The sequence below is a fragment of the Palaemon carinicauda genome, chromosome 22, assembly GCF_036898095.1.
Source record: "Palaemon carinicauda isolate YSFRI2023 chromosome 22, ASM3689809v2, whole genome shotgun sequence".
Taxonomy (NCBI): Eukaryota; Metazoa; Arthropoda; class Malacostraca; order Decapoda; family Palaemonidae; genus Palaemon; species Palaemon carinicauda.
In genome coordinates this window covers 65,441,079-65,457,605 of record NC_090746.1, presented here as the reverse complement: position 1 = coordinate 65,457,605, position 16,527 = coordinate 65,441,079, and the positions used below count along the sequence as shown (strand labels likewise).

The following is a 16,527-nucleotide window of genomic DNA, read 5'->3' as shown; positions in this document are numbered from 1 at the left end:
TGCCTAATGATTACATGTTTCACTGATCTTTATAAAATTCCACACTATTCTATTTTATTTCTCTTCCTCTTGTTTTGTTGAATTTTTATAGTTTATATAGGAGATATTTATTTTAATGTTGTTACTGTTTTTAAAATATTTTATTTTTCCTTGTTTCCTTTCCTCATTGGGCTATTTTCCCTGTTGGAGCCCCTGTGCTTATGACATCCTGCTTTTCCAACTAGGGTGGTAGCTTAGCAAGTAATAATAATAAAAATAATTGTATCTAAATTTTTGAAAATCATATAAACTGTATATTTAGCTCCTTTATGTGTGCAATTTTGCATTCAGACATCAAATTAAGCTAAAATCGTCATTTTAATAGCAGCTTTTCCCCAATACATGTTCAAAATTTTCTCAATATTCCTACCCTGAATATATGATATTCTAATACTGCATAGTATACTTCATACTCACCAAACAACAGAATTAAACGAAATCTTAGCACTACAACAAGAAAAAGCCCAGTCTACTTACACAATCTAAAAACACATGTCTTATAGCAACTACGAATTTGAATAATGAATTCACTTATTATATTACAATGTAATATTTTAAATGCTTAAATCAGTCTGACCCAAAATGGCAACATGCTAAGATATCTGAGGATGACTTTGAGACTGCAGCTTATTTCTGTTCAGTCCAGAACAACCTGACATCAAACAGCTTATAATTAAGAAAGCTTTCAAAATGAACAACAACGACGAATACTAAATAGCACGTTATCCTTCATTTTTGTTGAATTAGGTAACCCGTTATGAATTTTTATAACCTAAAATTCATCGAAGATTCTTCTTGAAGTGTCTAAAGATTGTTATTGACTCAAGTTTACGTAAAAGACTTTATCAAACTATATGATCAATTTTAAGTGATAAGTGATAGAAATGATCAGACTCTAAATGATCTTACATCTAAAGGAGTTTGGTATTTAATTCATTTATAAATTATTGGTGTTAAGGCGAAGATATTAACAACATTGTAACATGCAAATTTTATGTTATTTTAAACATACGATTACATTCAAACTATAATCTCAAGCACCTGGAGATTTGATCACTTCAACTTGCTTACAGAAAACCATCAAAAACAATCTTAAATTACGACAAAGATTCATTTCAGATCTGCTCATTTAGTATCTCTTCATACAAAGTACACTCATTGACATTCATCAAAAGAATTATTCAGACTGAACCTGACAAATCCAAATATCTCCGTATCATTAACCATGACAGCAAGCAGAGTGATTTGCATATCTATTTTCTCTCCCTTGTCCTTAACATTTCTTTAATTTTATTCTATTGCTTACTATAATTACTATAATAGGATTTTGAGACAAATAAATGGTAACTGGAATCGTAAAGGTACTGTATAACATTGTCATTTCGGCATAATCTAAAAGAAATCAGATTTTGGTAAATGTTGCAACTATTTTTCATATAACAGGAGCTGTCAGAATAACAATATAATCAAAGCAATAAAAGGCCTATCTAGAACTAAAAAAAAGAACAAAAAAAAAAAAAAAAAGCCCATTTAACACAATCAAGACGATAACGAGGCCTACTTATAAGAATAAAAATAAAAGTAATAAAGAGTCCCATTTAGAACAATAAAATCAAAGCAATAAAGAGACCTATTGTATTTATAATTTCTAAAATACCGAAATTATCATCCAAAGCAAAGGAAATTGTTCCCTCTGTAAATAAGAATTAAGAGACAAATAACTTACCATTCTGTTTGAAATACTGCTGAAGGACGAAATAAGGAACAACGGATGTCTAAACATACTAAAACTTATGAGATCACTGAATCTAGGACACTTTAGCCCCAGACAAATACAAGGATCTGGGGGTTTTCTGGTTAGTCCCTTGTTTTTCAATTCTTCGGCCTCTGCTTTAGCTTTCCAACCTTCTATTTCTATCGATAAGGCACTGCCGAATTGGTCAAACACATCATTTGCATTGAAGACACTCTCCCTGGACGGGGCTGTGTTGAACGAATCGACACTTCTTGCCCCGATATAACTAGGTGGTCTATTTCTGACATCATTTTCCCTATTTAAAAACTCCACTTTCTCATTGCCAGTTTCCTGGTCGTAAGTTTCAAAGCAATCGTCTTCCGTTTCCTCCTCTGGAATCTGAGGAAGGATCTCCATGCTCCGTTCTATGCTAACTGTACGCGGACGCTCGAGGTACTCATTAGTCCTTAGTGAGTCTGTCAATGGATTCTTCCACTGGCGGTTACTGTACAGCTCAGGGTTACTGGAAGAAAAACTCTTGAGATCATTGTACAGAGATATGTTTGGATTAATAGACACTTCGTCTTGGTCACTATCCTCACTCTCTTCCTCATCTGGGGTCAATTGCTTCACCATACAGTCATTATCACCCTCAGCACCAAAGTCCCTCTTATCTTCTCTTTTCTTACTACCAGAAAGTTTCGCATCGGTCATATCATTAGTCTGTTGAGCTTGTCCATTGTTTTTTTCTGCACTGACCCCATCAAACTCCCCAATCTTTGGTTTCATATGCCACTTCACAGGTTGCAAGAGAGACGCCCCTACGACACCCTGGAGCACGATTCCTGACCACAGCAGGAGGGTGCCCTGGAAGGAATACTGCTCCATCAGGTAGCTAATTAGGATGGGCAAGGACATGAATCCAGTCGATGCCCCTAGCATTGAAAGACCGTTTGCAATGACTCGTTTGCGGTGAAAATACTGTTGCCCTATCAAAAATCCCATTGGCTGGACCAGGGCGAATCCAAGACCTGTGGAGTCATAAGAACATTGGCAGTTAATTATGAAATAAATTAAGGATTTCTGAAGTAAAATACTCATTACTAGATTAGGAATTTGAAAAATATAGATTACTAAATTCCTAAAACAATTATTTTAACTATAATAAATATTTGAAGAACTCATTATGATTTTGTAACTATAATAAATAATTGAAGAATTTGATAAACATTTTTAACAACAATAAAAAATTGAAGATCTCAATGCGAATTTTTTAACTTTAATAAATAATGGAGGAACTCAATATAATTTTTGTTACAACAATAAATATTTGAAAAATCAATACAAACGAATTAATTTTCTTTTCGTAACAAATTTCATCCCATTTTTCACCCCACATGAATTTAGAAGCAATTTTTATCCAAATAATAACTTTGTTATTTATTAATTTCCACATCATTAATGGGTTCTTTCCTAAGCATTACATATGAGGAAATGCTTTTAGAAATTCTAATAAAGAATTGTCATGTGAAAGAATGATTAAAGTATATATATATATATATATATATATATATATATATATATATATATATATATATATATATATATATATATATATATATATAAAGTGGAGATGAAATTGAATAAAAATACCGCAAAATCCTAATGTCTTATGATACATTCGAATATTATTTTTTCATTAAGTAATAATAATTAAAAAAAATAAAACAGATTAAGTTTAGAACTGGAATGAAAAATAAACTTAATATTAGTTAAGTTACCAAGCACAGTACTATTTGTAATATCACACCAATTAAAAATCTTCAGGAATATAAATGTTATAATAGTGATAAATTATATGTAAAAGGTCATACAGATTTAGTCATTTGAAGATAAAAAAAAGAATCAATAATCAGAGTTGTGTCATTTGAAAGGAAAAAATAAATAATAACTAGAAAAACACTCAGCCACGACAGCTTATTTCTCGAAAACAGCTTGCCATTCCCAGAATCAATTCAGACCGTAGGCATATTTGAAGTCTGTGTGACAATCATGTGCAAACTTGGGGTTAAGGTTCATTCGGTCTACCTTTGACTTGGGACTTTCAAAATTGAATCACATCCACGTCTTAACATAACAATGAATTCCTGAAAGTTTCACTACTCTATGAGTATAATTGTGGCCAGGAAGCTGTTCACAAACAAATAAACAGACAAACAGGGGCGAAAACATATCCTCCTCCCAACTTCGTTGGAGGAGGAGGAGATAATAAGAGTTAAAATGTGAACACTGATCCAAAAATATCAATCTAAAAGGAAGTATTTCCCTTTTCATTTCTATTTAGGTATAAAAATATATCATACATATAAAATTAGATGAAACAATGTATTAATTTCCGTAACTACCTCTTGGTTAGATATGTATCTTATGCAATGCACTTGGGTTTGGTTAATTTTCTATACACTTTAATGAGTTTAATTTCATTTGAAATTGTACTTCTTTTTCACATCATGTTATCTCTATTTAAATTTCTTTTTACATTTATTTGACGGATAAAGTATGCATAATACTATAATTTAGCGATGTAATTTATTTTCCATTAACAAATTCTTTATTTTTAATATCATCTAGATATATTTATTTTTGTAAAGCATCCCTGTATCCTTCAAAACATATTAAGCTCACTAATACTATTTCTTTGTGATTTCACCTATATCCTTAAATACCCCATATCAAATTCATTTCCATTTGTAATCTGCATTACAAATATCACATTAGCTTCCAGCCAGAGATTAACTACACTGTAATAATTGCATAGTTATTTCCTTATTTTCTTTCCTCAGTGGGCTATTTTCCATGTTAGAGCCCTTAGGCTTATGGAGTCCTGCTTTTCCAACTAGTTTAGCTAATATATACTACTACTACTACTACTACTACTACTGCTGCTACTACTACTACTACTACAGTGAGCCCTCGCTACTTCGTGGTTCGACCATCGCGGATTCACCACTTCGCGGATTTTTTTCATGACCCATATATATAAACATATCGCGGATTTTCCGGAAATTTCGAAAATACCGCGATATATGAAGACCCCAAATACGATATTTCGTTACCTGTAATTCCATTAATACTGTAATTAGTAATATTTGCTCTTACTGATTGTTCATTGCATTACATATGACATATAATTCAGTACAGAAAGAAATAAAACACGAAAAGAGAATGTGATCATACGATAATTCAGTATACAGTACGTAGTAAAATTAAATCGAACATGAAACGCAAATCAGATGCAGTCATACCATACTAGAATGGTGTAAGGCTGCTGATGGCTACTACTGTACTACAAATGTAATGGATGTGCATCTTTTCCATGAATCTTTTGTATGTATACGTACGTAGTACTGCATCCAATAATATTCTTTGTTGCAAAAATCACATCTCGAATAAGCGTACGAGAGAGAGAGAGAGAGAGAGAGAGAGAGAGAGAGATTGACACACATAGAATGAGAAATGAAACAAAAACAGTGATGAGAGAGAGAGAGAGAGAGAGAGAGAGAGATCCAATAAAACACACAATAGGACAAGAAACAAAAACAGTGATGATAGAGAGAGAGAGAGAGAGAGAGAGAGAGAGAGAGAGAGAGACATATCCTACAACAAAACAAGCGTAAAATAGCGTACGTAAAACTGTACTGTATACTGTACGTAGGGTACCTTGTACTTTGAATTGGTAACTACTACATAGCATATAAGACGGATTGTGATTGGTTCAAGCGCTGATAGATGACGAATCAGAACCCAGGTTTTGTAATCTAGCCTGTGATTGGTGTTTTGACCGCTTCTCCAACCTCCAGCATCTTTTCGCGGCCACTTTGTCTCCCGCTGTATCGCTGTGTAGATGTTGCTACGTTATTGTGAACTTTAATCTGTGCTGTGCGTGACTGTTTTAAGTTGAACTTTTTGTTGAACTTTCTGTTAAACCCTACTGTACAATGGCTCCCAAGCGTTCTGCTTCTACTAAGGCTGGTAGTGAGCCTAAATGCCACCGAAAGATGATGACGATTGCTGAGAAGGTGACGCTTCTCGATATGTTAAAAGAAGGAAGTTACGCAGCCGCAGCCCGCCATTTTGGAGTGAACGAATCCACCGTTCGCTATATCAAGAAGGACGAGGCGAACATTAGAAAGACGGCTGCCATCACCTTTAGCAGATCAGCGAAGCGAGTCGTTACCACGCGTAATAAAACAATCGTACGCATGGAAGGTGCTTTAGCAGTGTGGATTGCCGACTGCCGGAAGAAGAACATAGCCTTGGATACGAACACCATCCGAACCAAAGCTTTGAGCTTGTATGAGAATTTTGCGGCAAAGGAACCTCAAGATGACGATGGCGACCATGCTGAAGAAGATGATGATGTAGATGAACCTCAACCAGGGACATCCACTGATTCCCAGCCTCAGAAACAACGTTTTTCCGCCAGCAAAGGATGGTTCGCGAAGTTTCAGAAACGCCTCGGCCTGAAAAGCGTTTCCCTGCATGGCGAGGCTGCTTTCACTGACACTGCCGCTGCTGATACTTACGCGAACGAGACGTTCAAGAATATTATCGCTGAAGGTGGATACAAGCCGGAACAAGTGTTTAATATGGATGAGACCGGCTTGTTTTGGAAGAGAATGCCGTCGCGAACTTTCCTGTTCAAAGAAGAAGTCAAAGCCTCTGGCTTTAAAGCATTCAAGGATCGCGTTACTCTCGTGATGTGTGGCAATGCTGCTGGATTTTTGCTAAAGCCGGGGCTTATTTACATGTCGAAAAATCCTCGCGCTTTGAAAAATAAAAATAAGAATCTCCTTCCCGTGTACTGGATGCATAATCAAAAAGCATAGATTACGAAGATGCTGACCTCCAACTGGTTCCACCAGTGTTTTATCCCGCAAGTCAGCAAATATCTCGTAGAGAAGGGCTTGCCATTCAAGATCCTTCTCCTTATGGATAACGCTGGTGGACACGCAACTGACCTGTCGCATGAGGGCATTCAGGTTGAGTTCCTTCCACCCAACACCACGTCATTAATTCAACCGATGGACCAGGGGGTTATCAGGGCGTTCAAGGCCCTCTACACGAAGAATACCTTGGCAGACCTCGTTGCGTGTGTGGATGCTGCCCAAGAAGATGAAGATGAAAATTTCAATTTGAAGGCGTACTGGCGGAATTACACCATAGCCACATGCCTGCAGAACTTTCAGAAGGCACTGCAAGAAATGAAACCTGCAACCGTTAATGCGAGCTGGAAGAAGTTGTGGCCCCAGATTGTTTACGACGACGAGGGATTTACTCCGTCTGAAATTCAACACTCTGCAATACGCAAATCTGTGCAGTTGGCTGCGATAATTGGAGGTGACGGGTTTGGCGACATGACGACTGAAGACGTCGACGAGTTGTTGGACTGCCATTCCCAGCCGCTAACTGACACAGACCTAGAAGACCTGACGAAATCGGCCAGTGAAGAAGACAGTGAAACGCAGGAAGAGACCCAAGAAAATGTCGAAGAAACGGGCTTAACATTAGAACGGCTTGCCAAGCTCTGCAACCTTGCGAAGGAGTTGAAAGAATTGTCGCAAGAGTGGGACGAGGATATGGTTCGTTCCATGCAATTCTGCAACAAAATCAATGAAGACATGACTCCCTACAGGATGCTCTTCGGGCGAAAAAAGAAGCAGCGGCAGCAACTTCCGATCACAATGTTCTTCCAGCCTCGCAAAAAAGAGCCAGTTCCTCCTGCTAGTACGCCTTCGGAAGAAATTGAAGAAGTTTCCCAGGAAGAAGTTGAAGAGGTGTCCCAGGAAAAGACACCTCCGTCTGAAGAGACGTAAAATACTATCATTGGCTGCACAGTAGAAGACATCATCAGCTTCATCATCATCATTTCTACTGTGCAGCAAATTCATCGCCATCATCATTCAAGTTTTTCTTCAACTTCTTTCGTGGTGAGTACAGTAACAATCTTTATTTTTTACTTTAATATTCTAACATTTTAATATTTGTGCCTGTTTTAGTTTAGTATGCATTAAGTTAAAGGGAAGGTTTTAAAAGTCTGAATATACATGTTATAACCTATCATATTTTTTTGTTTAAAATTTACATTTACTGTATGTACGTAAAACAACTCTCTCTCTCTCTCTCTCTCTCTCTCTCTCTCTCTCTCTCAAATTGTTTTCCTGCTTTGCTACGTATGTACTGTATGATTTTGCTACGTATGTACTGTATGATTTTATATAGATACGGTAAATAATATTTGTAATACTGTAACACATTTTCTATAAGCTTTTACTGTAATATCATTATTTATCACTTTCATCATGCGCGTTAAATGCCTTCGTTTGTTTACTGAGCGTGGTTGTTTACTGAGCGTACTTTATGACGCCGTCGTTTCAGGCGGCGTCATAAAGAAAAACATTTCATTTGGAAGTCCTAAGAAAAATTAAGTAAAACATTGGTAAATAACAAAATCAGCATACTGTACTGAATAATCAATATAATCGATCCAAAAACTAACCTATACACAGATGTGTAAATGCGTTTGTCTCTTCATTATGATCAGAGATAAACGTAAACAAAACATTGGTTGCCATTTTTTATCGTGCTTTTTGGCGTGTTTAGGAAACGCATGATATAAAATCGCCTTTAATATTTGTGCCTGTTTTAGTTTAGGGTACTGTAGTACATGCATTAAGTGTTCTGTACATTAAAGGGTAGTTTGTTAACAGTACTACGTACAAGGGAAGGTTTTAAAAGTCTGAATATACATGTTAAATAAATACGTAAATATGGTGTCACTACTTCGCGGATTTTCACCTATCGCGGTCGGGTCTGGAACCTATCTACCGCGATAAACGAGGACTCACTGTACTACTACTACTACTACTACTACTACTACTACTACTAATAGTCTCCCCTATATAATAAAGAGCTCTCTCTCTCTCTCTCTCTCTCTCTCTCTATATATATATATATATATATATACACACACATGTATATCTTTCCTGTCACGCTCAGTGGCATTGTCAGACGAATGACTACCAGATCTCTCACCATCCCTTAGGTATGGGAGGAGAGGGAGCAATCATACCCTAGTGAGAGGGGGGGGTACCGCCCCCCCCCAGCAGGTACACTCGGAAATGAAGCTCTCCCACAAATTGCCCAACCACCAGCTGGTTGTAGTTAGGAAAAGGGGGGGGGGAGATGAGAAGGGTTTAATTTGTGTATATATATCCATCAAAATATTTAGCAGACACTTTTGACGGGTCTGGTACACTAGTAATAAAATAATAATGGATCTTTCTTACCTGAAATGAATCCGTAGCAAAGGTAGAACCATACTATGTTGTTGTAGAGCGAGGAGAGTAAGAGGCCGAGAGATAACAGGAGAATCCCGATGACGCTTAGGATTCGGTGACTATAGAAGCGAGATAGACCAGTTGAGAGAGGAGCTGAAAAGACCATAGGAGCAAAGGTAAGTTTTACTACATAACAATATTTCAACAACAACAACAACAATAATAATAATAATAATAATAATAATAATAATAATAATAATAGAACTTCAAAAGTTCAAATTTGCAGCAAATGTTTTTCTATTGAACAGGCAGACAGAAGTCTTTTTTTAGTCTCCATATTAATTATCTGCTTTAATGTTGGCAATGTTTTTTAAATATTTTAATTGATTTTTTTTCATTACTTCTGATATCATTTATGCAATAATACAAAATAATAATAATAATAATAATAATAATAATATAATTTATAGTAGAACTTCAAAAGTTCAAACTTGCTGCAAATGTTTTTATGTTGAACAGGCTGACATAAGTTTTTTTAGTCTCTATATTAATTATCTGCTTTAATGTTGGTAATGTTTTTTAAATTGATTATTTTATTTTTTTTTCATTACTTCTGATATCGTTTATGTATTTCCTTTCGAAAACTGGGCTATTTTTCGCTATTGGAGCCCTTGGGTTTATAGTATCTTGCTTTTCTAACTAGAGTTGAAGCTTAACTAATAATAATAATAATGATAATAATAATATTAATATTTGTGATCCTATCTATAATAATAATATCATTTACAATACTGATAATAAATAATAAATAAAGCACCCTCATCCAAAACTACCAATGATGTTAGAATTTAATCTAACAATATTTAGGAGCAAAAATAAGTAAATCAATAAATAAATTCATTCATAACAATGTAGTGCAGAATTCTATCAATAAAAAAAAACATTAGCAAAATTTCACTTAATGTTGAAATACTGTGATGAATTATATTCATAAAAAAATCGTATAATTTCGTTAAGTACTTACTTATAGACTACTGTGATAAAGAATTACAATAATAAAAAATAAAAATCATATGATTTCGTTCAGTACTTATGGAATACTGTCATAAAGAATTACATTAATACAAAATAAGAAATCATATGGTATCGTTCAGTACTTACTTATAGAATACTGTGATATAGAATAACATTTATAAAAAGTAAGAAATCCTATGATTTCGTTCAATACTCACTTAGGATATTAGAAACCCCAGACACGATGGCTGGTATAGCTGCAACTTGAGTGTTTGTGTATCCAGATCTGACCAATTGCAAATAGAGTATGCCGAAGCTCGTGTTCACGCTGGTTATCGTAAACTGAAATGAATGAGTGTGGTTAGCATCTTGTTTGTTAATCACACGGAATATTATCTTTTAACATGTTGATAAAGATCAGTATAAAAATAAGTAACACAGGTTTAAGGGTCACTCATGAATGGCAGTGGCAGGGAACAATGACAATGCCCTAGAGACTGATTATAGCTCACGGAAATAATAAAAAGCAAGTGCCAGGATATATACTGTATATATATATATATATATATATACATATATATGTATATATATATACATATATATACACATATATGACCAAATACACACACACACACACACACATATATATATATATATATATATGTGTGTGTGTGTGTGTGTGTATTTGGTCACGCTCAGCGGAATTGCCTGAAGTATAACTATTGTGTCTTTCCCCCGTCCCTCGTGTAGGTGGAGAGGAAGTAGTCATATCCTGATGAGAAGGGGGTAGGAAGGGTTAAATCTGCGTGTATATATCTATCTAAAGATTTACTCGTAATTTTTGACGGGGTGCGTACACTAGCATACATATAATAAGCGCCCAAGTCCTTTCTCCATCAAGCTAGGACCTGGGAGGGCCCGATGACTCAGCAGGTAGATCTATAGTCTCACAAGAATGGTGAGGTTGAAGTAGGTCTCGAACACCAGTTCAATAGATCGCCAGACAATGATGTTTCCAATAGCCTACCACAACTCGGACAAATATTTCTTTCTATGAATTTTTTATTATTTAAAAAAAAAAGGCAACAACTTTATCATTTCAAAAATTCGAGAAAGAGAATATAGATCACAACAGGCTGTGTCTATCAATAATAATAAATTGGACATCGCAGCATCCTTACGACAAATATCTATTTTCCTCTTGGAATAATACAATAAAATACACTTTTCTTGTTTCTTGTAAATACATCTAAGAAAATCCTGGATTGTTTGTGTCTTAGCGATAAAGGATACAATTTCATGTATTCTAAAATTCTAAAAATGCATTTATTTTCCTGACACGAGTGTAGGTCATCTACCATTCGGTAACGCATTATTATTATTATTATTATTATTATTATTATTATTATTATTATTAGCTAAACTATAACCCTAGTTGGAAAAGCAGAAGGTATAAGCACAAAGGCTCCAACAGATAGAAATAGTTCAGTGAAGAAGAGGAACAATGAAATAAATAAACTACAAGAGAAGTAATGAACAATTAGAATAACATATTCTAAGAGCAGTAACAACATTATAATAGATCTTCCATAAATAATGAGAATGAGAAGCTTCACTGAACATAATACTTCCGGTGGCGTGCAACTTGGTCAGCAATGCATGACCGTATCAACAATACTATTTAGCCTCAGGTAAGCAAAAATACCTTTGAAGACCAGGATTTAATGCATTCTAGAACTACAGGAGAAAAAAAAAAAAAAAAAAAACTGTATTCAACTGTTATCTAAAACTGTGTTAGTCTACTGGTAACGTCCCTCCCTGTCGATCTGCCGGACAGGGATTAGAGACCTGTTTAAGCTCGATTTTTCCTTGTATCTAAAACTGTGGTGGCCTATTGGAAACGTGTCTGCCTGGCAATCTGCTGGACTAGGGTGCAATCTCACCATCATTGTGAGCTTAGGAGGGGGAGGGGGTTTGGGGAGCCTATAGGTTGACCTGCTGAGTCATCAGCAGCCATTGTCTGTCCCTTCCTGGTCCTAGCTTAGGTGGAGAGGGGGGCTTGGGTGCTAATCATGAGTATATATGGTCAGTATCTAGGGCATTGTCACTGTTACTAACCTCTGCCATTCACGAGTTGCCATTAAACTGAGACCAAAACTCATTACATTCTAGAATTTACAGGAGAGAAAATAGAAATAAAAAAAAAAACTGCATCCAGCTGTTATCTAAAACTAAAAAAAAAAAAAAACACTCGTGATATCGACAGTGTTAAATCTTATGATAAGAAAAACAATGATAAACACACCATGATCAACGATATTAAACGAAGTCGTTCACTGCATAACTTTGAAATCACAATGTTTTTGTCTCCATTGACCTATTTCTACGACAGTATATGAAGATGCAATCACAAAGTAAATTACACAGCAGGAGATGACAGACGTAATTTCCTGGAAACATTTCTCCTGGGCTTATCCTGCTGGTAATTTCCGAGTGTAAAGCTACCATTATAGAGCAGGTGAATGTATGACATGATCGTCCTGTTGCGCCACCCAACGACTTGTTCTTGAATGAGAATTGATCATGGAAAAACAAGGTGGATTTAAAAATGATAAGAGATTTGAATAATTCTAGAACAAAGAAAGAACGTAGCAGTTATAAATATAAAAACTACTTTCTAAGGACTAAACTCGCTTATATAATAAAGAGCAAGTCTCTCTCTCTCTCTCTCTCTCTCTCTCTCTGTATATATATATATATATATATATACATATATATATATATAAATATATATGTATATATATATATATATATATATATATATATATATGTGTGTGTGTATATATATATATATATATATATATAAATTACCCAAACTAGCATATTGTGGTTCGGAAAGGGGGAGTGATTGGGGAGGGCTGAATCGGTTTGATTGTGGCCATATCTATCTAAACATTTAGCCTTCATTTTTGACGAGTCGCGAATACTAGTGAGCAAATATAACCCTGAAAGTTATGAATCCTCAGACGAAAATCGTGATGAAAATGCCGCCAAGTATTCTTAATGAGATCACAAGCTGACAAAGAGATGTTGCGAATATGTTTGATATACCGTCTACAGTGCGCCGCGCAGAGGACTGCACACAGCGTCCCTCACTGGAGCTTCGGAGTGAGGTACGCTATTTCTCCGCACTGGTGGAATCCGAGGGCTTGTGTGCTCTAGCAATGGAGCCTTTGTTTGGAGCTGCCTCTTCTGAATACTCTCTTTGTGCACAGGCATAAATCAAAGACGTCGGATGTATGATGTATTCATTCATACGTGGCCATCAGAGGGGTTATTGTTTTAAAGTCGCCAGCTATCTCTTTCTCCCGATAAAAAGAAAAATAAGACTGAAGCGATTTCACAGCGTAAATATTCCCTTAGTAAATTGCGTACACCTTTGATCACTTTCAGCGTCAGGGAATCAGAAATACACAGAGAGAGAGAGAGAGAGAGAGAGAGAGAGAGAGAGAGAGAGAGAGAGAGAGAGAGAGAGAGAGAGGTTGCTATGGTTACTGATGGATAGAGTGCCTCGGAAATGTAGGCACCAACTCTCTCTCTCTCTCTCTCTCTCTCTCTCCTCTCTCTCTCTCTCTCTCTCTCTCTCTCTCTCAGCGACTTGTCAATTTTCGATAACAGCGTTAGGTAGAACTGCGGTCTTAATAGGTTATTCTATATTTGCATATTTGCAAAATTGAAAAATTATATAAAACAGTGCCCCTTTTATATTCATCATTTTCCTTTTTTATTTTCTTCCATCTACGTGAATTCTATCCAAACTAAAAAGAATGTCAATAACATTTTATATTTTTTTTTCTTAATCTGTCACGAAGAGCATTTTCCCTCAAAGGAAAATTTAAAACATTAGTAATCATGTTTTACTTTACTACTATGGACTAGGGTTTCTCTCAATCGAAAATTTATGGTGAATCTGTTTTAATCTATTTCTTTTTATTTAAAGAGTTGAATGAAAGGAATGACTTCAAGAATTAAACACAATCCATAATTCTAATTCTAGATTTTGCGTCAGCTCGATTCTTATACCATTAAAATGAACAGTCATGCCTTCATTATAAGGGTTATTATTATTCAACATTCTAGTAGTTTCATTCCACCTGTGATAAGATTGTGGAATGTTCTTAACCGAGCAGTTGAATCGGTGAAACTTCAGAAGTTTAAACTTACAGCTAATCTTTTCGTGTTGAAAAGGCGGATATGAGTTTCTTCATGGTTTATAAATGACATCTATTTTAACGTTATCACTGATCTTGAAATATTTCATATTAATTATTCACTACTTCTTATATTGTTTATCTATTTCCGTATTTCCTTTCCTCGCTGGGCTATTTTTCTCTGCTGGATCCCTTTGGCTTATAGAATCCTGCTTTTTCCATTGTGGTTGTGGCCTAGCTAATAATAATAATAATAATAATAATAATAATAATTGGTTTTCCAATGTAAATGTTTTCAGAGACGTTCTACTGCGATGAACACATTTGCTTATCTGAATATTTGTTATTTTTGCCTGAATTTTCAAGAGCAAGAAAAAGTAGCTCATCTAAAGTTTACTTATATAAGCATAAGTGAGATTAGAAATTATTGAAACTAAACCATTTTGAAAACGTAATAATACAATCACGATCATCCACTAAACACAAATGACTAAAATCCAACTCGATGTACCGTAACTATAAAAACCCACTAATTTCGTGTTTGGAAACCACCTTCATATTTCATTAAAGAAAACATTCGGATTATGTCATAGCACAAACGTATTTTAAAACAATTAATAAAAAGTGTCAATTGATTCATTGATTCGTTCAGCTATTAATATTAATATGAATGGCCCTGACCTTGACACTGACCCCCGTTTAATAATGTTTCAAATTAGATCTTCATTTCCACGATATCATGCAAGTGGAGTCAAAAAAGTATTCTTTAAACTTTAAGGCATGATGGCCTTGGGCTTTCTCCACACAAGTCACAATACAAAATCTTGAGAGTTAGCTACTACTCGGTCTCTCCCCGTCCCTCAGGTAAGGGGAGAGGGAGTAGTCATACAATAGTGATTGGGGGTACTGCGAGAGACACACGCGGAAAAAACAATTGCCGTGTTGTAGTTAAGAAAGTGGGACGGGGCGGGAAGGATTAAATCTGTGTGGTGTGTGTGTGTGTGCTATTTGTGTGACCGTGCATACTTATCTAAACATTTAGCTTTACTTTTTTACAGGTTGCATACATTAGTGTATGTGCATATATATATATATATATATATATATATGTATATATTTATATGTATATATATATATATATATATATATATATATATATATAAATGCATATCTATATGTATATAAATACATACATATATATATATATATATATATATGCATATCTATACACATATATGTACATATATATATATATATGTATATATATATATATATATATATATATATATATATTATATATACACATACATATATATATACATATATATATATACATAGATATATGTATATATATATACATATATATATACATATATATATATATATATATATATATATATATATATATATATATGACATATCTGTTTTGACGCTGCTACTGTTTTTAGAATGATATATTGTTAATTTATTCCAATTATTTATTTATTTCCTTATTTCCTTTCCTCACTGGGCTATTTTTCCCTGTTGGAGCCCTTGGGCTTATAGCATCTTGCTTTTCCAACTAGGGTTGTAGTTTGGCTAATAATAATAATAATAATAATAATAATAATAATAATAATAATAGTATATATACAGTATATATATACAGTATATATACATACATACATATATATATATATATATATATATATATATATATGTATATTTATGTATGTGTGTTTCTTCAAAAAGGACCATAAAAGAAACAAAGGAAATATAAATAACTCCCTATATTTCAACTTTTACACATTGGCCCTTTTCAAGGTGGAAAGTAAATATGAGGAATAGAGTGGACAGTGATGGTTTATATATGAAAGCAAAAGGGTGTTTCTAATTGTTCTAAGGTTGTATTAAGTGCTGGAAGTATTAGCCCAATTACTGTCCACTCTATTCCTCATACTTACTTTACACCTTGAAGAGGGCCAATGTGTAAAGGTCGAAATATAGGGATTTATTTATATTTTCTTTATTTCATTTATGGGCCTTTTGGAAGAAACATGTTAAACTGTTCGATTAGAGTTATCAGTATATATATATATATATATATATATATATATATATATATATATATATATATATACTGTATATATATATAATATATATATATATATATATATATATATATATATATATATATATATACATCAAA

The 16,527-nt window shown here is 34.3% G+C and overlaps 1 protein-coding gene across 3 annotated transcripts in view; it reads right to left on the bottom strand.

Annotated features, from left to right (window-relative positions):
* The window catches only part of LOC137616494 (monocarboxylate transporter 9-like), a 287,290-nt gene that overhangs the window by 6,765 nt on the left and 263,998 nt on the right, over window positions 1-16,527 (bottom strand). For all 3 annotated transcript variants that reach the window (XM_068346307.1, XM_068346309.1, XM_068346308.1), the window contains 3 exons: window positions 10,347-10,470; window positions 9,124-9,267; window positions 1,766-2,805 (listed from right to left, as the gene is read on the bottom strand). In XM_068346307.1, the coding sequence (XP_068202408.1) occupies window positions 1,766-2,805; window positions 9,124-9,267; window positions 10,347-10,470 (1,308 nt within the window). The remainder of the gene's footprint in view (window positions 1-1,765; window positions 2,806-9,123; window positions 9,268-10,346; window positions 10,471-16,527) is intronic.